Below are 26,484 nucleotides of genomic sequence, written 5' to 3' on the forward strand. Positions count from 1 at the left end.
AATAGTTATTTGTATACTTAACTACACTCGATAACTATTATCTTATTGTACTTATCAGTTATCTGTACATTTGATTTTGAACTTTTGAATTCTTTACATCTATATATAAACCTCTATAAACTCAGAAATATGAATCAACAATTTACTTCTTCAATTTAAGTCTCGTAATTTTGTTCTAGTTTGGGTAGCAAGGATGCACACAAGGACCACTAAGCATACACAACGTAGAGAGCTGAGAGCTTGCTTTCCACTGGTTCCAGCTGCCTCCTCAAAGAAAGGGATGCCAAGTAACCACCTTGACTTGACCATACTTTTATAGGCTGAAAAGGAATAGATAATGTTTCATAGACCCATAAAGTTGTGTTTGTTTTCAGTTGAAAATTCATCAATGTAAAACTCAATCGGTGGGTTTAAAATTTTAGTGGACCGTTAGAGCTTTTTTTATGTGATAATTGATGTAAATAATACATCAATGTACATCTACATTGATTATCAATGGAAAAGTGAACCAATGGGAAACCTTACACTGAAAACAAATACACAAAAATACAAACCAAGTGTGGAGTTTTACATCTGTCCGTATTTACACTGAAAAGAACCATGTACAAATGTGAATCAACAATGGAGTTATCCATTCTAGTTGTTTCCTCTCTCTCTCTCTCTCTCTCTCTTAGAGATGGTAATTTCATGAAAATTTTTTGGTATCCGATCCATCCCGACCCTAACAGGACTCGTTTATAAAACCCTTATAGGGCTTGGGACGGGTTTGAGATTTTAGATTAAAACCCTATAGGGTTTGGGACAGGTTTTGGTTTTGACTTCACCATACCTCTTCTTGCTTCAAACCCCCTTCGTAATTTTCTGTTTTTTGAATTTTTTATTTTTTAATTCCACATAATTGCCCATTAAACCAATAAGGAAATCACATATGCTTAACTATTTCTAACAACCATAAAGAAAGAGGGATTTGCTTTTCTAATGTTTAGCCAAGTGGCACCACTTTCCCCCACTTCCTCCTAAATTGTCTCTAATTCCTATTTATCTCTTAAATTATCTCTAACTCCTATGTATCTCTTAAATTATCTCTAATTTAGTAGAGAGATTCTCTCCTAAACTATCTGTAATTCCTATTTATCCTTTCCCCCACTTTTTATCTACATCTATCTAAAGAAAGTTTCAATTAAAAAAAATCAGAACTATTTAAACCTTATAATGAAATTATATACTAAATTTAAAATATCTATTCAAAACACAAAAAAAAAAACAATTAATAGAATTAATAATATTCATATTATTAATAATTCAATATTTTTACAAAATTCATCATGAAATTATGTAGTAGCAATATAAATTATAATTTTACGAATTATTCAATTTAAATGTTATTCAAAAATAAAACATTATTTAAATATTTCAATAACTAAAATCTAAAATAGAAAAACATTAAAATAGCTAAGTAATATAAAAAAAATATTTAATATCATGTAATAACATTAAAATAAATAAAATTCAAATAATGAAAAATTTTAAATATTTTACATATTATTTAAATATTCAAATAAAAAAATATTTAACATAAAAAAATTTTAAATAGTTAAAATAACGAAATTATGTAATAAATTTTAAAAAACAAATCTTAAAAGTAGAAAAATAATTATAATAGAATTCATAATATTCATATTAATAATAATTTATTGTAATAATAGTACAATTATAATTATAGAAAATAACTATCAACAAAAATTATATTTATTAGTAATAATTTTACAATAATAGTGTATATTCATTATATATTTATATATACTATAATTAATATTTTTTATTTTCAGTAATTGTTTATTGTTTTTTATAAATATGCTTTCAATAATTATTTATAAATCTATTTTTATTTTGTTATTTAATAGAAAAGTATCAATAATTATTGTTCATATTAAATTAACAATAATCATTTTTTATAAATCAATATTAAATGAAAAATAAAAATATAATATAACCTAATATAATATATAGTATAAAACAATTTATAATATATAATATGTTTATAGAAATTAATTAAGTAGAACCTAGGAGGAGCCCTATGGCCTATGACATTATTAATTGGTTAATTTGCAAGTTTGGGGCATCTGGTTAGGTTCAAGTCCAATCCAAGCAATACTTCTAAGTGAGTTACTTTTTTATGAAATTTAAATTTTTATTAGTTAGTTTTAAAATTTTACTGACATAATTAAAATTATATTTAATGGATTTTAAATTAATATAATTAGGATTTAAGATTGCAAAATACAAATGGTATCTATTTGTCTAAATTCAAATTAAGATTCAATTGGCTTGGGCAAGTTTAAGTCCACTCCAAGCAATATTTCTAGATGAAATAATTGTCTCTGAGTTTTATTTTTTATCAATTAATTTTAAAAATTTATTGATGTAATTATTTCTAAATTCAAATGGACTTTAAATTAATATTATTAGGATTTGGGATTTCAAATGGTATCTATTTGTCTAAATTTAGATTAAGAGTCAATTGGTTAGGGTAAATTCAAGTCCAATCCAAGCATTATTAATGATTTTTAAATATTTATAATTATTTTTTAAATTTTATTACTATAATTAATAATTCAAATGGTGCTTATTTGTCAAAATTCAAATTCAAATCCAATTTGAAATGAGTCTTAACTCTTAAGTGCTTTGGATCAAATTCAACTCTCACGAGGAATAGGGTTGGGGGTTATGACCTTAGGATATGGAGGACAAGCATAGGCAAACTTCATCCCCCAGCCCCTAACACCATATGATGTCAAAATTAAAGCAGAAAAAAAAAAAGACAAGTGCTTTAGAATTTGATAGGGGTGCTCATAGTTTGGTTGACCAAACCATGGGCAAATTGTTGGTACCCAACCAATTCCTCCGGTTTTGCAATATTGAGAACCAAACTAATTGGTTAACTAATTGATTGATTCAGTTTTTCATCGATTCGCTTCTTTGATTTTTTATAATATTATAATATATATTATAGATGAATATATAAATATATAACATACTAAAAATATATATGTACTTGTCCGTTCAGTTAACAATTGAATTTTTAGGTTAATCGAAACCAAAAGACTTTTCAGTTTGATTTCCTTGGTTTGGTTCATTTTTTTTCAGTTTTTGATGAACATTTGATAGAGTTTCCTTATAAGACTTAAAGTCTCACATATGTTACATATTATAACATATGGTATTATAATCGGTTTGGAAGAGACAGGACGGGTTGGCAAAATTGAGAGGACACAAGTTTAAATGGGCTTGGGATAAATAAGAGAGTAATGCAATAAGGTGCCAATAATGTGGTGTTTCACAATTGCATTTGTATAAAGCTCTTGGTGACAATTTCCTCAATAACCTAACAAACTCTTTTTTTTTTTTTTTGTGATAGGCATGGTGAACATGTTCAGTGCATCCAAAATGGTATTGATCTATCCAGTTCTTATAAATGTTGACTTGATTAAAATTCCTTCAAATACCTATGTAAGTAGCTTTTAGAACCATAACAGTTATTTGTCACCTACTAATGAATTACCTGTGCTTTGATATAGTCAAATTCATGGCCACGTGATATATTAGAGATGTTACTATTGAAATTGTTCTCAAATAGGTCACCGATAAAATTTAGGCTCAGTTTGGGAAGAGTACAAATATAAATATGTACAGTGCAAATACAAGGTTTTGCACTGAACATATTTACAATTGCACTCTTCCCAAACTGAGCCTTATTTATTTCATCAAGATCGATGGATTCTCCTGAAAAATGGTAAATTTGGGACCCGATCTTTCAAGTGAGGCTGCGAATGGATTGAATCAGATATACTTTAGTCCAAATAACATGGTTCAATTCTAAGTCTACTAGGTACTTCATGATAATAACAGTAAACAAAATAGAGTACACTTAGAATTGGAGACAAAGAGAGAACTCAAAAGATGATTCAACATAGCCTCGCCCTTTACCAAGTTCAACAATCCATCACAAGAGGACAAAGAGAGAATGAGGATACCATCCATATTATCAGAGCAGAATGGACAAATAGAAGGTTTTGCACTCTACATATTTGTATTTGTACTCCTTCAACAACCTTTTTTCTCATGGAGATATACAACTGTAAAGTGGGTAGCCCAAGTCATGATTTCCTACCCACACTTAACCACATAAAATTGCAACCACACATGGGAAACATCTTATCCTCTTGCATGTTATTATGCACGGGAAATGTACCCAGGTACTGTTTTTACATATCATGCACGGGAAATGTTCCCAGGTACTGTTTTGTGGGTAAGCATGTTTAGAGTTCTTAACCAGTTGGCCACTAAACCCCCACCCCACCACCCGACATTCCAATCGAGATTGGGTTTAGAAATTTTCGTGTGTAAGATTGAATTTTCCCTGATCTAGCTCCAGGCCCATCCCATTGCATTGATTTACAATTTCAACTTGCTGCCTTGTCAATTATCACAATGAATTGACACTGTTGCCGGTCAGACCAGCAACCCAGTCACAGCTTTGTTCAATTCACCTATAAATTATATTAAAAAAATCGATCATTGATATATTGGCCTGACGGCTGAACCACTGACCTGTTCAACTTGTTTATCTGGTTATTAGGTTTTATATAATAATATTATTTTGAAATTTTTTATTGTTATTACTAGGTAGGTTCCTGAGAGTAGACACATATTATTGATCTTGAACAATGGGAGTTTTTCAGTGGCAAAAGAAAACAGAAATAAATGCAAGTTTAATAATAAGGCAGTCCACCTCCATGCAGTTCAAAAGGAGATTCAGGAATTCAGTACATTTGAAACTTGGCCTTGGTCTTCTCAAAGACTTGTTCAGCAATGATGGCACCGTTACCATCGGCTCTTTTTATTTCTAAATGGGCCTTCTGGTAGAATCCAGTACCCCTTAATGCATCAGCAATGAAATCATCAAACCCAATGGCAATGGCAGCTTCAGCTTTGGCACCGTAGACCAGCCTCTGCATCATTCATATGAGCAAAAATTGGGAAAACCCATGTTAGGGGAACCAACCTAAAATGTTGTGCTTTTAACAGGAATAGAAAATGGAACAACACTTTGACCTTGATTCGCGAAAGGTGAATTGCTCCAAAGCACATTGGACAAGGCTCGCAAGACGCATACATCTCACAGTCGGGCAGCTCAATTTTGTTGAGCTTTTTGCATGCCTAAACAGGGAGACTTTTTGCACATTAGAGATCCATAAGATGAAATATTCGCAACTTTGTGCGCCTTACACATTCCAAATGTATCAGCAAATACCCATATAAAACCTTAGACGCTCGTACGGTTTGCATATGGAATAGGTATAATAGCTTGTTATTGGACTCAAGGAGAAAATAGATCTAATACAAATTTGGATTCTTGACTTGAAAAAAGTTAAACCCTTCATATGAACATGCAGGACTTGTCACTGCCAAAACCCAACCAGATCTCAGGGTCTGTAATGAACCTACGGGCCCTGCAGCCAAAGATATATGGCGTTCATGTAAAAGGCTATTGCTTGCAGCAAGTTGTCAGACTCGCATTTCAATGCCTTTAATTTCCTCCAAAAATTATTATCTTAGTGTAAGAATAGATGGAGGGAAAACTCTACAATCAATGCCATAGCTATAAAAAAAAGGTGGATAGAAACAACTTCAGAAACACCCTATGATATATCAGCTTAACTAGATTCATCTCCTACATGCCGTTACCCAATGCCAGTCCAAGTCTATGGAGCGGTGGACTAGAAAAAGACCTAACCTCCTGCATCTTTAATAAAGTGGCTGCTCTCAAACTCAAACCCTTATTCTCACACTTCTCAGCCAGGGATTTTACCATTGCACCGAGTAATGATAGGTAACATGTGAATAGTCATTATTAATGACAATCTATATTCTATACTAAAAATTGCAGTCAGAGATCCCCAACTTGTCCTGGACTAGTTGCTTCTGGTTTTATTGAATATGTTGAGCTCGAGGCTGTTTAGAGATCCCTTGTCCACTTGCTTCAGTTTGTCATGTGGCAGAGTTCCTTTTGGCAAAAATTCAGCATATAACAAGGTAACTGGCAATATAGCAGAACCAAAGAGCCCCTTCACCTTATCTACCCATGTACAGAAACTAAACCAGTGTTTTGGCATGTATAGAGATAGATGGATTGAATTCTGATTTTTCTACCATATGTAAGAATTACACATTTAAGAGATGACAGACAGATTATAAAACTTCCAAGGAAACAAGTATTCATGAAGAATTAAGGTCATTCAAAAATATGAGAAGTTTATTATCCTTTCTATCACTAACTTTCCTATTGAGTGAGATATTAAGCAAGTGCCTCTCTCGAGTGTGATTTAAGGCCACAACCAAGGCTTCTGGTCGTCTTTGATTACCCATTTGACCCAATTCACGTGTTCATACTATATTGTGAACTACTAAGAACCTACCTAGATGGTTTTTGGTAAGCAACAGTAATCAAAGATTCATTAAATTCCAATTGTACGAGATGCTATCCTACAAACAGAAACAACATGAAGGCTGAATCTGACCACTCATCTTTCATCTTACATGATCTTCCTAGTCTAGGCCCACCTCAACATAAGTTTTCCCTAGAAATTCCATCCCTTGACAAGGGAATCTGCTGTAGCTTATCTGGGAGTCCAACTGAACAAGCAATTCAGATTTCTTTCAATTTCCAGGTTCTTGTGCATGTCTAGCCAGAAACCATAAGGCCCAAGGTACCTCAGCTCCACACTTAGCCAGTTAATGACAAGCTTGAAACATGAATATCCTCATTATGGATTCTCCCACAAACAAAACTTAAGAAGGAAAACCTCTAACATTATTTTCATCTTAACATATTACCAGCTAGCACCCAATGTGATGATCACATGAGGTGAGAGCATTTCACTTCAAAGAGCAGAGAAGTGTAACAAAATAGTTCAGTTTGACTATTAACTATCCCTGCATCTTTCAAAAATCATCTTGAAAGTACCACATCTGTCTGAGTCACATAACCATATGATGAAAGATAACAGTTACCTTAGGGAAGCACTGAGGAAAACTGATTCCAAGTATCTTTCCTACAAATAATTAAGAAGATATAAACAAGCACATTGAATGCACTCAAGACTCAGTTTGGAAAGATACTTGTATATAAGGTTTAGAAATACTGTATATAAGGTTTTGCATGGTACATACTTGTATTTGCACTCCTCCCAAACTGAGCCTAAGTTATACTGATAGGAAGTATGTAAAACTAACAATTTCTGTAAGGATTTATTTTGTGTAAAAAGTTATAAGAGTTTTAGTGACAATGTTTTCTAAAACCTAAAAAGAATTATAAAGCAGCGGAAGAGAGAGAGAGAGAGAGAGAGAGAGAGAGAGACTTTCCCTCTTTTAATAAATCAAGTTTGCATCAAAATGCTATAGCAAAAAAGGGTGAACTATACTATATACAAGGATCTCTACATGGTAAATGATAAAGACCATCTGATGTAAACAGGTTTTGCCTTGCCTGTTTGACCTTAGGGCCATGACCCCATGGTCCAAAACAACACCATTAAGAAGATTCAAGGGAACTTGTTAGCTATGTACTCTGGGCCAATTGGGGTGGGAGACTCCTTGAGGGCTGAGATTTTAGGAGCTATTGAAGGGATACAAAGGGTCAAGGAAATGAATATCAAAAAGGTGATTATAGAAGGTGATTCTGAAACCGTGGTGAATTGGCTAAAAGAGGACAGTTCTATGATTTGGAAATACAGCAATGAAAAGAGCAAGTTTAAGTGGCTAACCAAGGACATGGAAATTCACTGTACATGGATAAAGACAAGTGCAAATGCATTGGCTGATGGTCTAGCTAGGCAAGGGGTAGACAGAGATACTATATTTTGGGCTGTTTTGTAATCACTGCATGGTCGGGATTTTTTTGGGTAGCTGGGAGTTAAGACTTTTTAGCTCCCTCCCTTGTAATTCTGATTTTATATATCATTAATAAAATTTCACTGTTATTGATCAAAAAAAAAAAGATTCAAGAGGTCAAACACCACAGGAATCCTTAGCCCTCTCCTAAAGCCCAAGTCCCACTCAACCATTGCTTGAGTTTGAAAGAACGAATTTTGAAACAGGCTCCCCTTGAAGTTGGATAAGGCAAATAGAGTAGGAAATTTATCTTTCAAAGGGATTTATCCCTGCCAAATGTGTTCTCAAAATTTAACTTGATTACCGATGCAAACATCATACCTTACAAAATGAAAGAACTGAGGAAGAATTGCATTGATGGCTTTCCAAGGGGGAGCTCCTTTTGGCCCTAGCAGCCACTCCTGTATCCCATCCATTGTCCACAATTGACCATGTATGCTGATTATCACCTTATGCTAGGGTCTCTCTTTATCCACAGGTAATCTCCAAAGCCACTTACTGAGAAGTGAGAAGTTTTTCTTTCTTTCCCTCCAACACTCAAGCCACACTACACTTTAGACTTACCACATCCCATTTAATCAGCTGATCTTTTTCTAATTCCCCTGAATCCCACAACTGATCCCTCATTATCTTTTCAATTTCCTTACCCTATTTTTGTGGGATCCTAAGCACCAACAAATAATACACAAGAAGGTTGGACAACATGGACTTAATCAAGGTTATTCTACTCCCCAAGGATATATAGCCTCTCTTCTACACTGCTGTCTCTTAGAAAATCTAACACTGGGTTCCAAAAATAATGGTCCTTAGAGTTAGCTCCAAAGGGCCACCCAAGAGATTCATTGGCTAGGAAGAAGCTAAGCATTCTAGGATATCCACAAACTCCCTTAACTCCCTCTCCTCCAAATTAATTCTGGCTATACAACTTTTACCAAGACATATCTTGAGGTTTAAGATCTGCTCAAACAACTCCACTACAAGTTTCAAGTTCCTGATCCATTGAGTGTCTCCCACATCATAGAATAGAATGATAACATTTGCAAATTGCAAACGTGTAACCACAACCCTTTCTTTCCCCATTCTCCATCCTTTGATTAAATGCAACCTATCTGCAATTAAAATCATTCTACTAAATACATCCGTAATGAGGGTGGAAGAGGGTATCCTTTCCCAAGTCCTGTATGAGCAGGAAAGAAGTCTACAACCAGCCAATTGGCGAAAGCTGAGACTGGAAACACCCTCTAACCCATTTGTGCCATCTCTCACCACAACCACAAAAATGAAGTGTTTCGAGCAGAAGCACCTGATCAACCAGATCATATGGTTTTTCAATGTTTAGTTTACAGATGACACCTTTCCTTCTAGACCTTTTAAAGTCTTCCACACACTCATTATCAATAAGGATTTGATTAGCAATTTGTCTGCCTTACACAAAAGCTCCATGATTTTGTGTACTGATATAGGACAACACCTTCCCAAGTCTCACGGAAAACACCTTGGCAACGATCTTATACAGGCTGGTTATCAAATTGAATAGTCTAAAGCCTTTGGGTGATTAGCCCAGTCCTTTTAGCAATCACTACTAAGTAGTATTTATTCCAGGATTTAAAATACCCCCTTCAAAGAATTCACCAAAGGCCTCCATTAAATCATCTTTTAAAATATCCCAACAATCTTGGTAAAATGCCATTGTAAATCCATCAAGGTCATGTGCTTTTGATCAGTTCATGGAAAAGATCGCCTCCTTTACCTCTTCCAGCTCAAAATCATTCTCAAGAAAGTTCCTTAGATCCCCAATTAAGGAAAAAGACCATTCCAGTCCCTTAAGCACAAGTCTACTATTCAAAGGCCTCCTATGGATAGATTTAAAATGTTGCACAAAAGCCTTTTCAATCCCTTCTCTTTGATTAATCACTATGCCATCTATTTCCAAAGAAGATACATGATTCTTCCTCCTGCATCTTGCCATTTCATGGAAAAATCTGGTGTTCCCATCCCCTTCCTTTATCCATCTATGCCTAGATTTTTGTCTTGAAGAGATTTTCTTAAATTTATACTAATTCCAATCCCATAGGACTCGAAGTTTATGCTTCAGAGTATTTTATATTCTACATTTACAATAATTGATCTATTTGATCTTATTTGAAACATTGGTTGGTTTTAAACAATGGGAGTTCTAGTATTGCCCTTTCAATTGCATCTTGAATCAATCTCTGCCAGTTCAAAGTAACAAATGCCAGATTAGAACTGACAATGTATATGTATCTCACGAATCCCTTCATTTACATATCATGAAGCTTTGCATATTCCAATGTTGAACAGTATGTGATAGTTCTAAATTTGCATGACAGGAAATTCTCTCTCCCTTGACCACTACATGTGACTATGCTGACGATAAGTATCTTTCCTCGGGGGTAGAGTTACTCTCCTAAAAAGTACTCTTTCAAACCTACCCACCTATTTCTTATCCCTCTTTCCCATCGCATCCAAAATTGCAAAGAAGCTGGAGTCCCTTTCAGAGAAATTTTCTGTGGATAGGTTGGGAGGAAGAAAGAAAAATCCATCTTGTTAAGTGGGATCAGGTTTGCCTCCCTATGGAGGACGGAGGCTTGGGCATAAGGAAGTTGAAGGTATTTAACTCTTCTCTTCTCAGCAAATGGCTTTAGAGCTTTGGTGTTGAAAGGAATGCCTGGTGGAGGTCCCTAGTTGCATCTAAATATGGAGTGGACTGGGGTAATTGGAAATCTTTAGATCCTTTTCAGAGATGGGGGTGCTCCCTTTGGAAAGGAATTATGAAATCCTTTCCAGCTTTCTCTGATGGCTTAGCTCTCAAGATTGGTAGGGGAGATAGGTTGAACTTTTGGAAGGACTCCTGGTGTTTAGACATTCCTCTTGCTGTAGCCTTTCCTCTTCTCTTTCAATGTGCCCTTAGTCCTGAGGCCCCAGTTGCTGACTCCTACAATGTGGTTGGGGACTTAATCTCCTGGTGCCCCCTCTTCCGACGAAATCTTTTTGATTGGGAGATGGACCAGCTGTTGGACCTTCTGCAACTGTTACAGAGGCAATCTATCTCTGTTAATCTGGAGGATGAGTGGAGGTGGAGATGGAATGGTGATGGTGCTTTTACTGTTAAATCCTTGGCATCAAAACTGAGTAGAACAAATATTTCTGATTTCCCAAGTAAGCAGGTGTGGAATTCTGTCAGCCCATCTAAGCATAATTTTCTGGTTTGGATGATGACACTAAATAAGTACTTGTCGAGAGCTAACTTGGTTAGGAGAGGGGTTCAGATTTCAGATCTTAACTGTGGCCTATGTGGGCTCTTGCAAGAGACGGTTAATCACCTTGGCATCCATTGTTCGATCTTTGCAAGAGTTTGGTAGCACTTTCTCAAGGTGGCTGGGGTTTGCTGGGTTATGCCTGGCTCTGCCAAGGACCTTTTATACTGCTGGAAATCACCTGGTCTGAAGAAAAAGGGTAATCTGATCTGGAGAACCATTCCTGTGGCTGTTTTAGTGACTTTATGGACTGAAAGAAACAACAGGATTTTCTGCAACAAAGTGAGAATCCGGAGGAGTTAATTCAGGCTGCAGTTCTAAACTTGCTTCTTGGATGTCTGTTACCCCTAAGTTTAAATCTCAGAATCTGTTCCAGACTTCCAGTTGCTTTGTACTCGGTCTATTTGGAGTTTGTAATGTCTTCTTCCTGTGTGTGGGGCTCCAGGAAGTTGTAACATTTTCATCTTTCATCAATAAATTTTTTTACCTTGCCTTCAAAAAAAATATCTTACCCATGACCACATTTGAGAGGCTACAAGAGCCCTAGAATGTTCGTTGCAAATTCTCAATGCAATAAATACACAACTCTTGATGGTAGAGTTATTCACCATAATCTTACTATTTGTGCCTGCAAAACAGTTACTAACCTTATTGTTTAGCTCCCAAAAACTCCAAAAGATAGAACAGCCTTAAAGCATAATTAGGCTTTTCATGTCCATATTTGAATCTACTTGGAAATTGGAAGTTGGAACTTTCTAACACCTACCTTCTCCTAAAATCAGCCATTTTCTTGGATCTATAATAACTACTTTCCTAGAAATATCATGTTCATTAAACTGCATACAAATAACCTCATTACAGTCAAAACGCCTACAAGTTCATCAGAAAGGAATCACATTTCATATCAAAATGGAAGATATAAATGCATTCATTTATCAAAAAGCTTAAAATGTCCATATAAATAAGCTTGTCATAAAATCACATCCTTACATGAAAATGAACTAATTTAAGTGCAATGTTGAACTAATTAAACTCATTCTTAATATTATCACAAACAAAACAAAATGGTCCCCTCACTATGTTAGGTCTTTCAATTCCCCAAATAGGCATCTAGATTCTAGAGAAAAAATTCAATGTAGGCTAGGGGAAAAATGGATAATATCATAGGAACCACCCAGGAAAGCTAACTTTGCACCAAAATGGCAATGTCTTCATCAAAACTTTCTACGTGGTCATTATTGGATGAGTGTGCACTCAATTGAAAACAGGTTTATAGCCAAAAGGAAACTCCCATAAGATTTAAAAGAAAGGTCAATACACCCCATAGGGTACAAATGGAACTCTTAAGAAAACCAATATGGCAGTAAAATCTAGATGCTAATTAAAGCAGTCAGCACTTTGAACACAAAACTTTTCTCCCATGCTCAAGAAATTTATCTGGATTTTCCAAATAATTAAAATAATGCTAAAAGCAGTTCCCCTTGTTCCAGGCCTAGGAGAATACAGACAAAGTATAATGATCTTCAACACATTTACAAAAGGTGAAATATTTAACCAGCACATTGGGGAGGGAACAGGAAAAACAACAAGTGTATTTTAGCAGCAGAACCACAATATTTTAATATAAAAAATTATGGAAAGGAAGGTTTCAAGGCCCTAGCCACTGACCTGTAGTTATATTAGGCATGCATTATTCCCCCTCAACCCTATTGACTGTGTGAGGGGGAAGCACACAATAGATAGATCCTTTGTATGATTCCCATACCAACATATAGTTAATCAAATAGTTGTACCACCCTTTATTTAGATTTTATTTTGGGAATTGAAAAGATTTTTCCACCTGCCCAAATAATGTATTCAATCAGAAACTAAATTATATAATCAGGTCTGCTGACTCTGTTCTGATGTAGGAGATATTGAAGGTGGAATCCATCAAATTGGACATGCTCACTTCTTGTGAACCAGGAGATATTTGGAATGCAGTCTCCCTCTCCCTTTTCTGCCTTTAATGGAACCTGGGACAGTGTTCACACAAATTGAATGAATCCCCACCTAAGTCTCTTCTACCAACATTCAGCTTATCAAATAATTGTAACCATTGACTACATGGAGTTTATTTTGGGAACGGAACGCTTATAGCATCTACCAAAATAATGCAACTTCGACTGCAGTCTAGGTAATCGGATCACTTCTGATAATAGATCTCCAATGCAGAACCCATTTGCTGGGAAGTGCTCACTTCTTGTAAGACAGGTCTTACTGCAAAGCTCTTGGTATAACTTCATCATTGAGTTAAATGGAATAATAACATTTACCACAAACCTAAATAAATCACATAGCTAATGCTTTTTCCTTGGTTTTTGGCCTAACCTCTCTTACAGCAGTTACTTCAGCATGGGCAGTAGGGTCTGTGTGTTTCAAAACCATGTTGTGACAACTCACAACTACTTCATCATTACGAACAACAACTGCACCAAAAGGGCCTCCATCACCACACTCTACCCCCTTGTATGCTTCCTCAATTGCTCTTGACAAAAATTTGTGATCACGATCCTGTACAGCTGGTTGACCAAAACAAGAAAGAAAAGTATGATGCTTACCGATATGTAACAACATATGTCCAGTTTAACTAGCTTTAACCATTTACAAGTAGAAATTTTAGATACCAAAAGGTAAACCATAAGCATGATTACTCCATATCTATATACCATTAAATTACTTTTTGTATAGATGGGCTTGGTGAAGGCACAGCTTCTTGCTGTGCAGGATTGGGGATGCAAGTCTTTTTGATTTTAATACAATACCTTGCTGTGCAGGATTGGGCTTGGTTCATCAAATACTGCTGGTAGAAAAATAATTTAATGGCATAATTATAGTCATCCAATTTTTAAGATAGAAGAAAAAAAGGCTAGTAATCCAACAGAATAATAAAGGATCCATAGAATGGATGGATCATTTGATTGTTGGTTTTGGCATAGAAAATTTTTGGAGAGACCACACCATGGTCTATCACTAGGGTCATTGGACTTTTACAACAAGTAGTATGCAAGTATCCCTCCAAAATATAAAAAGAAGAAAAAATGAAAGGGATTGACTTTAAAGTTGTAATATTTGTTAATCTTGTGTATCAATACCAATCATTTCCTTTTCCGATGAAATAAAACAAAATTTGAATACAATGTGATAGAAGAAGGTGATAAAAAGGTTCCACCATTACCTTCTTGATGACCAGAAAATGCAGAAGCTACAGAAATGGTTCCATCCCTGGCTTCCACCACTGGGGAAAATAAAACAAGAAAACAGAAGGGATAACACAAATAAGTCAACAATTCCCATTTCTATAAGCTTAAAACAGATTGGCATAATCAGCTAATTTAAAATTATAATGACATTGAATTGCCACTGTAATCACACCAGTAAACTGGAAAAAAAAAGTAAGAAAAACAAGAAAGGGAACATTGCTTAGTGCAACGGTAAAATCTTGAGCTCACAATAATGATAACATGGCTTCAGGTTTGAGAACAGACACTTTGTGCCAAAAAAAGAATGACAAAGGTTAGGTCCACATCCGGTCTTACCCCTCCCAAGACACTGGATGGCCAGGACCATCATTAGGCAATGGCCCTTTCTTAATTGGCAACAAGAAAACATTTTATCAAGGATAGAAACAATATGTACAATAATCTTCTTAGCAAAATCATTTGACCCTTGCCCCAGTCAAGCACCCCTTACGCCAATACAAAAATATATTCAATCATCCAACTACTGCTCTGTGGCAGCAGGATAAATGTGCGAAAATTCTCTATTATCAGTGTTGAGACTTGGGTGAGACCTGATAATTGAACCATCAGAACTGGGAACGTGGTGACCATTCTGGTTTTTACTTTTTAGAACCCTAGTTTTCAAATTTTTGAAAAACTGGGAGACCCACCATTGACTTGGACAAATTGTTGAATGAAAGTTGTTTGGGCTTTGGTAAGTGAAACAGTTTTGAATGACCTGACAAGGTCATTGCTTTATCATAATTTCGAAAATGACAAAAAGAGGAACTTGAAATTGGAACCTTACACTTAGGATATTATAATTATGCTACAAGACTATATATATTGAAAAGCCATGCTTTACAAGACTTGAACCTCAGTCACTTGTATGAAAACCAGAAACAGACACAACTTATATATGTAATTTTTTTATCAACAACAGAAAAATCTTTTATTAATTAGAAATAAGAGTTGCAACTCGGCTACCCCATGATCTCAAGACAATAAGACACTATTTCTAACAGTTACAAATGAGCCCAAAAACAATTCCCTCTATTGACCCCTTGCTTAGCAAAATGATCGGCTAAGGGGAAACCAACAATTTCAAAAAGGAAGCACAAGTGAAGATTCCGAAGGAATTACCCATCCATAAACAGCTATCTACTCTGCTATTATCTAGGAAAACACCATCCAACAAAAGAAGCAATTGTGACACAAGCACATTCCTACGGAAACCCAAATTCCATCCAACTCCAGACTGAGAAGGGGAATGAACTAAAAACTCAGATATAGGTCTGCCTTTGAAAGATGAAATAGCAAACAAGGAAGGAAAAGACTCCATTAAAGGAGTTTCCCCTAACCATAGGTTCTCCCAAAATTTGATTTTGTTCCCTGAATTGATATCATACCTGGTGTGAGACAAAAAGTGTGGATGAATTTTGTGAATAGCCCTTATTGATCAAAAAAAAAAATTGTGAATAGCCTTCTAAGGAGATACTGGAGGCACTGTTAGAAATTCCAGCATCCCAACCATTCTCTGAAAGCCCATGAATGCTCACAACCATTCTATGCCAAAGTTTGTCTGTCTCCCTTGAAACCTCCAAAGCCATTTCCCCAAAAGAGCCCAGTTCTTTTCTTTTTAATCTTCCCAGCCCAAGACCACCATACTCTTTACTTCTATACACCAACTCCCATCTGATTAAGTGTTCTTTCTTATCCTTCCCAGGTTCCCAAACAAAGTCCCTCATTATTTTCTCAAATTTTTTCACTATGACCCGAGGCATGCAAAAGACTGAAAGATAGTAAATTGGAAGACTAGTCGAAGATTAGCCAATGTGTAAATTGGAAGATTAGCCAATGTGTATTTAATAAGAGTTATCCTACCTCCCAAGAAGATGTAGTTTCTCTTCCATCCCGATGATTTCCTTTCAAATTTCTCCACCATCAAGTCCCAAAAAGATGATGCTCTAGGATTCACTCCCAAAGGAAGCCAAGGAAGCCCCAAATATTTCAATGGCCACCTGCTGAATTATACCCTAACTCTCTAGCCCAAATTTCAGTCTTAGATTGACTAATATTGACTCCAACAACCAAACTCTTGCTAAGGTTTACCTTTAAATTTGTCATTCTCTCAAAAAGATTCACCAACAATCTCAAATTCCTTGCATTACTCTCCCCCATTTTCACAAAAAATTATGATGTTGTCTGCAAATTGTAGATGAGTCACCCTAACCCTATCTCTTCCTATCCTCCATCTTTATTAGCCCTCCTTCATCCACTTTCAAGATCAATCTACTAAACACCTCTGCAATGAGAGTAAAAAAAGGGGAAAGTGGGTCCCCTTGCCTCATTCCCCTTAGGGCACTAAAGAAAACCTCCACTCTTCCATTCACCAACACCGAAAAGTGGCACGTCTCCAAGCACCCTCTTATCCATTTACACCATCTTGCACTAAAATCTCATGTTCAAGCAAGAACTCCCAATCCACATAATCATAGGCCTTCTCTAAGTCCAATTTACACACAATTCCTTTCCTGCTTGACTTTTTAAAGTCCTCAACGCATTCATTGGCAATAAGAATTTGATCACTAATTTACCTCTCCTGAATGAAAGCCCCATGGAAATGAGAAATGATTGAAGGAAGAGCCCTTTTCAACCATAGAGATAGCACTTTAGCCAATATTTTGTAGGGGCTTGTTACCAAACTGATTGGCCCCAAATCCTTAGGATGACTAGTGCCTAGTTTCTTAGGGATCAAAGCAATAAATGTGGCATTAACACCTTGGTTAATAATCCCTAATAGAACTCCTCAAACATTTCCATAAGATCCTCCTTAATCCATTCCTAAGCATCTTGGTAGAAAGCCATGGTGAAGCCATCCGGGCCAGGAGCTTTTGATTGATCCATAGAGAAAATAGCTCCCTTAACCTCATCTTCCTCAAATCTCTTTTCTAAAACAAACAATTCTCCACCTTTCTTCCAACAAAGGACCTTCAAGTCCTTCTAAATTCCATCTTGCAGTTATTGGCCTCCTATAAATTGATTTAAAGTTGTTCGCAAAGGCCCTTGTGATTTCCTCCTATTGAGTGGTTATACCATCCTCCATCTCCAGCATAGAAATGAAATTTCTCACTTAGTAATAACATATCCAATTCTTTTCTCATATTAAGTCTCTCATTCCTTTCCCCTTCCCTCAAAGTGCCTTGCTCTTCCTTACTATCCAAATCATCAATTTGACTTATCAAATTGGATTTACTTTCTTCAATTCTCTTAAATACATTTAAGTTCCATTCTTTAATTTTCAACTTCAACTTCTGTAGTTTCCTATGGAATTTTACACCCTCCCAATTTCCCTTAGGCACCTCCTCCCTCCACCAATCCTTCAAATTTTGCACAAATTATGGGGACGTAAGCCACATATTCTCAAAGCCTAGTAGCCTTTCTGGGTTTGCAAATGGTCCAAGACTGACAATATTGCTATTTACCTCTCTTTTGCCCTTGATTTAGCAAGCGGATCTAGGATTCTATCTGAATTCTAAAATGGCATCTTAATCAGGTGAAATATCTTATATCTCTAACAAAGGATCATAAGGTCCAAGGTCCCTCTTTTCTCTCTATCATCACTTGTGAATCATCCTCCAAAATTAGAAAGAAAAAGAAAATCAAATAAATAAGCACTAAGAACTTGATCCAAGTCTTAAAATTCCACCTCCCAATGAGACAGAATACGAAGTGCAACTTGCATTTGCATTTGTGCACCTAACCATGTATAAATACCAATAATTGTGTGCCTGCTACTAAAGGCATAAAATGTGTACTAGGGTGCCAGTTCAGCACCAAGTCACAATGTATTCCTAATGTATAATCAAATATCATGTTGATGGTCTCAGTAAGTTCCAACCATCAAGTGCAGCTAATGCAATGTTTTAAAAGCACAAGGCACAAAAAAGGCGCAGGGGCCAAGTTGCGTCCAAGGCATAAGGCGCAAGGCGAGGAGTGCGCCTTTTTAAAGCAAGGCGCCAAAATACAAAAACAAAATGCTAAAAAATAAAAAGTGCCAAAAAATCAAAAAAAATATTAAACACAATATTAATAAAAAATATAAACTTAAATTTTAAAATAAATGTTTCAAAAAACCCATTATCTAAAATTAAAATACATAAACATAGCATGTAAAGCATATTCAAATGAGAATTTAAAAATAAAACCAAACATATAAAACATTTTCAAGCATGTAGAACCCACAATCTCTTTTTTTCCTCAATTGCATTACTTCAACTAGCTAATGTGATGTAAAACATATTACATTCTTGATTCTATGAGCCGCCTTTGTGCCACGTCCCTCAAGGCAAGCCCAAATAAGCCCATGTTAGGGTCTCAAATTCTTAATTCTCATATAAAAAATAATAATTTTATAATTTTAATTGCTTTTTAAGAAAATATTTTATTAGGATGAATGAATGAACAACATTAGAAAATAGGGGGTGGCCCTGAGGGGCATTTATAAAATTAAGAATTATAAAATATCTTCTTAAAAAGCAATTAAAATTATAAAATTATTATTTTTATATGAGAATTAAGAATTTGAGACCTTAACATGGACTTGTTTGGGCTTGCCTCGAGGGGCGTGGCATGGGGGTCTGACGGTGCAGCCCCCAACCCAGCCACTAGGTTCAAAAAAAAAGCATTAAATTTTCAGAAGGCGCAAGGCGCCTGCGCATCAGGCGCACCAGGCGTGCGCCTTTTGAAAGGGCCGCACCTAGGACCTAGGCGAGGCGCATACCCTAAAATGTGCCTCACCTATGCGCCTAGGCATGCCTTTTAAATCACTGAGTTAATCAGGGCTATATTTTCAAAACTTTGGGAAGCCATGCTCCTGTCACGAGCAGCTCCCTCCTGGCTGTCCCTAGACCCATCAATATTTGTCTATACTGTTGCCTCTTCACAGTTTTCACCCAACCTTGGGCCTACAAATAGACTTTACAAGGTACAAATTTCTCTCCCAAGGGCCACACTTAGAAGTTTGGCTCTGTCCATCCAGTGATGATGTGACATTAAGGTTGTGTTTGGTAAGAGTGTGCAAACACTGAACCAAAAAGAATTTGCTCTTAGGTTCAATTTTGCAGGCATTCGGTAAAAACATTTTTGTATACTGAAAATGACAATAAATTTGTATTTCCTGACATGTTTGTATATAAAAAAGGAAGTAAACTTTTGCACTTAAAGTTGGTCGATGTAAAAAAACGGGTAAATTCCAGTCTTGAAATCCATGTTTGTACTCGTCACAACCAAATACATTTGGTACGAATAGAAAATTTTTGAACGCAAAACCAAACCAAGTTTGCATTTTACTGAAGAAAACATGTTTGCATTTGCACTCTTACCAAGCGCAGTCTAAACTCATCAATCTAAACATTCTGGGTGCACCCTCCTACCATTTTATCCCTTACAAAGCAGCCCCTACAGGTTCTCCCGTAAAAGAATCCGTTCTCTTGCCCAAATGCCTTTTTGTTCCCCACTCAGAACCAAATGAGAAAGTAAATACACAGAAAGGTACATAGATATCCAAGGAATATGAAGATCCATCGTATAAACACCAATTACGCAACCCTAGGAATATATTTAAGAATGAGAGAACAAAACTGAATGGAAAAGGAGATTAACGAAAAATTAAACAAACAAACAGACACACACATAAAAAGCAAAAAATGAATATGACTAAAATAATAAAAATACAAATACATTTTTCTACAAAAATTACATTACATCTAAAAAAAGCATAACAATCCATTTAACCAACGGAGAGATGGGAGTGAGAGAAAGAGAATTTTTTTTTTTTTTTTTGATAAAGCCCGAGGGCCAATTCATTCAAAGAAACTATCAGTTACATCTGAAATACAAATATCTTTCAAGAACTCTGGAACTGAAGACCACGTTTTGGGTGAAGAGCAAGAGAATAAGAACGCCATAAAATGTCCTAAAATTATAACCTTGCGAATACCCATAAGACAGGTATGGCCTATAGTTGCAACTTCTAACAAGAGTAAAGTTATACTTTCAGAAATAGCCAGCAAAAAAAAAAAAAAAAGCACCAAAGCAATTAATATCGATTTAAAGCTTACCCCTGTTGAGAACTACACATCGACAAAAAGCATCATGAAACCAGTAAAATACCCAGGCAGAAGAAAAAGAAAGATGCAAAAAGAGAGACGGAAAATCAGATCGAATAAACGAATCAAGAACTAGAACGAAAATGATAAAGGAAAAGAAAAGATTCGAAGAGGGAATTTACCGTTAGCCTCTTCCATGCCGGCAACAGAAATCGGATTGAGTCAAGTAAAAGCCGACTACGAGTATTTGGAAATGACTCGTAAACGAAGAGATAAAATGGAAGGGGAAAGAGAGAAGAAGAAGAAGAAGAAGGAGAGAGAGAGAGAGAGAGTCCTATTTCTTCAGGATTCCTATTTCTTCCGTTTTGGTTTGTTCAGACTCCGTCTCTCCCTTCCCAGTTCCCACTTTCTTCTTTAACTTCACAATGAAAAAACGGTAATTTGGTCGAATCCGACCAAGACCCAACACAACAGTTAGGCAAAAAGACAAGTACCCAACACAGCCTAGGAGGGTGAGTAGTTCTATTCTTTTTTTTATTTTTGGAATTTTTAATCTTCCTGAATCTTCTGACGAAGATACATACGTATTCACCGGCTCCACCAACTCATAAAAATTTCTGAGGTGGAGGACTCGATGAAAACCTCACTTTTTTGTTTCGAGTAAAAGAAAGGTTTGAAAGACACGTGTCAAGAAATAGAAGGATATAATCAAACAAAAGCGCAATGCGGTGTGACAGGAAAGGAAACGATGGATAATCTCTTCACATTCACTCATTCACCTACAGCGATGCACTATACAAATATGACACGCTTCGGTTCATCACTTACCAAAAGAGAAAACATTTAGGGATAAGTAGACTGCGCCCCAAACAAACATCTCAGTTTATTACTGAATGAACAAATGAACAAATGAACTGAAAAAGAAAAAGTTTATTAGAAAATTATTTTCACCTGTTGCACTTTCTTGCTTCCGCAACTTGATAGAGCGTATGTTTTGATAAACGCCCTCGTATCAATGACAAATCTCTTTTTTTTTTTTTGTGTGCACATCTTGGGGGAAGTAAGTTTCATTTTAATGCTTCCCCATGTCTGAACTTCATCTTGGGGGAAGGTATGCTAAATACATACAGAATTTGCATAGTTCTCTATCATCATTTTATTTTGGGTAAATTATATATAGATACCTGTACTTTGGGGATATTGATATATAGGTAATTTGAAATTTGAATTGCAATATTTGAATATCCAGAACTTTCAAAAATAGACATTTGGGTTCACCCGTTAATATTTCATTAGTTAAATATTACATAATATTAAAAATGCCCTTTTTATATTTTTAAAATCATCCTACAAAGTAAAATCATTATCAAGAACGTTGTTGTCAGAAAATTTGAATATGTATTTACTATCTATGTGAGAACGTTATTGTAGGGAGACTTTTGATTACTTAGAATGATATTAAAAATACATGAAAAGGATATTTAACATTATATAATGTTTGACTGACCGAATATTAATAAATGGACTTCAATATCTATAAGCTAATCAAGTGTTGCAATTAAAAGTTCGGGGTATTTATGTCATTATACCAAATTACAGGTTAATTGTGCCTGTCATTAATCTTGGGCTGCCCTATTGACATTGAATTGCTATCCATTCATTCGTACCAATTTATTGAAGTTGACTTTTATCGTGAAGAAGGGTAGCTATCGGAGAGTGGGGGATGGCTTAAAAATTTGTGTGGAAGGATTCCCTTGTGCGACTTCTTGGTTACAAATGTTAGGCCTAGTAATAATGTTGTTAATGTAGTTGGCTAATTGCTAATTTGCTTCAGAGAATGGTGACTAGAATAATAGCAAACATTTTCTAATACGATGGTATATAAGGTCTCTATATATATAACACTAGTGGGGACAGAAAATATGAAAGATTGAATAATTTTATTTATTATTAATTAATTGATAAATGAATAATCAAAATTTGTTATTAATTACTTAAAAGTATTCAAAGTTATTGTTAATATTTAAAATTTTAATAATTTTATTTTTATTTAATGTTGATTTATAAAAAATTATTATTAATTTAATATGAACAAATATTTTTAATAAACTTATTTTATTAACCATTTGTAGTAAGTTTAATAATTGTTATTATTTTCATTATTTTTAAATGAAACTTTGATTGACTTTAAATAAATAAAAATAATTACAAAATCTAACATTTTTATTAATTTCACTAATAGTTAACAATTATATAGGAATGGCAATGGGGTGTGCCACCCCATCCCTGTCCTATCCCTAGTGTTGGGCAGGTTCAGGCAAGGCACCTACTCCCCATTAGGGAAGGGAAATCCTCGAATTTCCCCACCTCGTCCTCAATGTCAATCAATTTTAGTGTAAGGCACCCACTCCTCAATAATGATGAGGAATCCTTGAATTTTCCCCGCCCCTGGTGTTGAATGGGTTCAAGGCAAGGCACCTACTCCCCATCAACCCAATATTCAATTTGATGACAAAAATGATCAAAAGGATATACTAAGTATCAACCACATGGTAAATTTTCTTAAATGTAATTTTGTGAAAAAATGGAAAAGTTATTACATTTATGTAATTTTGATGTAATTTTGAAAATTTATTCAAATTTATTTTTAAATTTTTATTAAATAATTTAGTTTCTCTTTAAATGGTTTGCTTACAGAATTTCATAAATTTATCTTATATTTCTAATATAAACCAATCAATAATTTCCTTTTTCCAATATTATACTAATTTATCTTAATAATTTGTGTAATTATTGCTTCAAATTACATTTTCGATCCCCTTCCCCACACTCATTTATCTTTAATCATTTTCAATAATTTACAATGAAAAATACATAATTTTTCAATAGTTTTCCAAAATCTATCAAATGTAATGAGTTTTCCTAAATTTTCCAAAATATTTCAATAATTATTTAATACATTTTTAAGTAAACTTTCAAAAATTTTATATCTTTTAATTTCCAAAGTGTTTTTTTATGAAAATGTAGTTTTATGAAAGTTTTTGAAAAAAATATTACAATTGTGTAATTATGGAGATTTATTGAAAATTATTTTAAATTGTTATTAAATATTTTTTTATTATGTAGTTTACTAACAAAATTACACTAATTTATCATTTATTTTCCTATATACATTAATTAATAATTTCATTTTCCAAAATTATGATATTTTATTCCCCCATCTGCATTTGGTTATTAACTATAATAATAGAAATGACTAAAATTTTATACTTTTTAATTGTTAAATATAATTCTCAATTTTATAGAAACTAGTTAAAGAGTTTTCAATTTCTATAAAACGTTGTTAATTAACACGAATATAACAGTATTTACCGAAAATATTTTAGAAAGTCATGAGTTCATTAATAACAATATTTATTAATTTTTGGTAATTTGCTAATTATAATAATTATTTTTTGATAATTTACTAACGTATTTATTAACTTTTGGTAATAAAACTATTTAATTAATATGAATATTTTAAATGAGAAATAATAGATATAGATTGGGGGGAGAGATTTTAGGAATTGGTTAGGGAGTGGAGTAACATGATATGTTCCTAATGGCTTAATTAGAGGAGATACCTTAGGAGAGAGATTCTAGGAATAGCTTTAGGTAGTTGGGTTGAAAGTGATGACATGGGTAAATGGGAATGGTGGGAAGGGGAGAGGAGAGAGAGTAAAGGAGAATGTAAGGTTGGGGTAACGGAGCAAGGAGAAGCAAGGTGATGTGGGCCATATATATACTAGCGGGGACTCGTGCAATGCACGGGAAAATATGAAAGATTTAATAATTTTATTTACTATTAATTAATATTAAATTAATAATTAAAATTTGCTGTTAATTAACTAAAAGTATTCAAAGTTATTGTTAATATTTAAAATTTTAATAATTGTATTTTTATTTAATGTTGATTTATAGAAAATAATTATTGTTAATTTAATATGAACAAATATTTTTTAATAAGTTTAGTTCTATTAATAATTTATAGTAATTTTAATAATTGTTATTATTTTTATTATTTTTAAATAAATTTTTTATTAACTTTAAATAAATAAAAATAATTACAAAAGTTAACATTTTTATTAACTTCACTAATAATTAACAATTATATAGGAATGACAATCGGGTGGGTTTAGGGCGGGGCACCCCATCCCTATCCTTGCCCCATAATCAAGACACTCTACCCCATCCCCACCTCGTCCCCAGTGTTAGGCAGGTTCAAGGCAAGGCAACCACACCTCAATGTCAGGCGAGTTCAGGGGCAAGGCACCCCACTCCTCATCAAGGATGGGGAATCCATCAATTTCCCCACCCGACCCCAGTATTGGGCAAGTTCAAGTAGAGTGTAAATCGGGTCATGCTGGGCTGATTGGGCCAGGCCAAGCTACGGACCGAGCTAAGCTATGAGAGGTCCATTTAAAAAAAAAATGAAAAAGATGTTTAAATTTTTATTTCATATGATTTTTATGTATACAATCATTTATATATACAATTAGACCTATTCATGGGCCAGGTAACTTGATGGCCTCTTCCGGCATGACTTGTTATTTTTTAGGCTTGGACAAAATTTTAGGCCCGTGGGCTCGATCTCGAGCTTTCTCAAATAAGCCTGGCCCGATACTATTATGTATATAAAAAGTATTTATGTTATATATATATATGCTTCCTAAATTATTAATAAATATCAATTTACTATTAGGAAATATCAATTTACTATTAGGAAATATCAATTACTTTATTAATTTATTAAATTAATATAATATTAGCTTATAAAAGTATACTGAAAGTAAGACATTTTGTGTATAGATCAGGCTTCGGGCTTTATAGAAGGGTTGGGCTCGGGCTCAAGACCTAGGCCTGATGGTCGAGCAGGGCTCAAGATCTAGGCCCAATGGTCAGGCCAGGCTCAGGCTTGCACATTTTCTGTTGATAAAGGGGCTGGTGTTAATTATAAAACTATGATTTTTTTAAAATTAAATTTTTTATTTAATTCTAGTATAGTATAAAAATATATAACATTTTTATATATATTAATATAAAATTTGTTATTTAAATATTATAAAATGATATTTATCATATATGCATATAACTTATGATGTAGGGTGATTTGGCCCGACCTAGTAATAGGGGGACATGTGGACATGACCTAACTAGTAGGATGACAGCTCAGTCCGACACACCAAGTCTGCAACGGGTCGAGCTTCGAGACGAGTTCACCTCGGTGCACTATCGCATCAGGACCACCTCAGTCCCAAGGTACTTCGGCATTCGTACCAGGTCGGATCCAAAGGGCACTAGCTCGGGTAATACTGACCGACCACTGCATGGAAATCCCAAAGATCTCGCCACCAGATTCTGCGCCTCACGGGATAGCAGGATGACAGCTCAGTCCGACACACCAAGTCTGCAACGGGTCGAGCTCGAATAACCAAACCACCTCGGGATGAGTTCACCTCGGTGCACTATCGCATCAGGACCACCTCAGTCCCAAGGTACTTCGGCATTCGTACTAGGTCGGATCCAAAGGGCACTAGCTCGGGTAATACTGACCGACCACTGCATGGAAACCCCAAAGATCTCGCCACCAGATTCTGCGCCTCACGGGATCACGCCTCATAACAGCTAACATTATCTCCCCCATCCGATTCGGGCGGAAGTGATGAATCATATCAGTTGGCAGCATTATCCCCAATTAACACAGAAATGGACCTCACCGTGACGAGGATTCCGGAACCGCTCCGCGAAGGTTCCACCCCCCGGGGGGTGAAAGGTACGTGTAATCTCTGCTCTCTAGCTCTCTTGCATTCTAAGTTATTATCAGCTCGCAACCAAGTACTAACT

The 26,484-nt window shown here is 35.0% G+C and overlaps 1 protein-coding gene and 1 long non-coding RNA gene across 2 annotated transcripts; both read right to left on the bottom strand.

Annotated features, from left to right (window-relative positions):
* Positions 1-4,691: 4,691 nt before the first annotated feature.
* LOC104613529 (Cytidine/deoxycytidylate deaminase family protein) lies at positions 4,692-21,088 on the bottom strand. The gene is made up of 5 exons (XM_010281370.3): positions 20,784-21,088; positions 14,449-14,508; positions 13,602-13,792; positions 5,116-5,220; positions 4,692-5,012 (listed from the first exon to the last, which is right to left on the bottom strand). The coding sequence occupies exons 1-5, from the start codon at positions 20,797-20,799 to the stop codon at positions 4,824-4,826; spliced, it is 561 nt and encodes a 186-aa protein (XP_010279672.1). The 5' UTR covers positions 20,800-21,088; the 3' UTR covers positions 4,692-4,823.
* On the bottom strand, positions 7,338-13,595 carry LOC148800660 (uncharacterized). The gene is made up of 2 exons (XR_016085603.1): positions 13,183-13,595; positions 7,338-13,071 (listed from the first exon to the last, which is right to left on the bottom strand). It is a non-coding gene; the product is annotated as an uncharacterized LOC148800660 (long non-coding RNA).
* Positions 21,089-26,484: the final 5,396 nt, after the last annotated feature.

This window comes from Nelumbo nucifera, chromosome 4, assembly GCF_055504915.1.
Source record: "Nelumbo nucifera cultivar China Antique chromosome 4, China Antique-T2T, whole genome shotgun sequence".
Classification (NCBI taxonomy): domain Eukaryota; kingdom Viridiplantae; phylum Streptophyta; class Magnoliopsida; order Proteales; family Nelumbonaceae; genus Nelumbo; species Nelumbo nucifera.

Bases quoted from the DNA above. Each gene is read 5' to 3' on its own strand.
- LOC104613529 (XM_010281370.3), bottom strand. The intron at 13,793-14,448 runs GTAATGGTGGAA...TTGGTCAACCAG, and splicing joins ATTTTCTGGTCATCAAGAAG to CTGTACAGGATCGTGATCAC. The intron at 5,013-5,115 runs GTCAAAGTGTTG...TGAATGATGCAG, and splicing joins TTCACCTTTCGCGAATCAAG to AGGCTGGTCTACGGTGCCAA.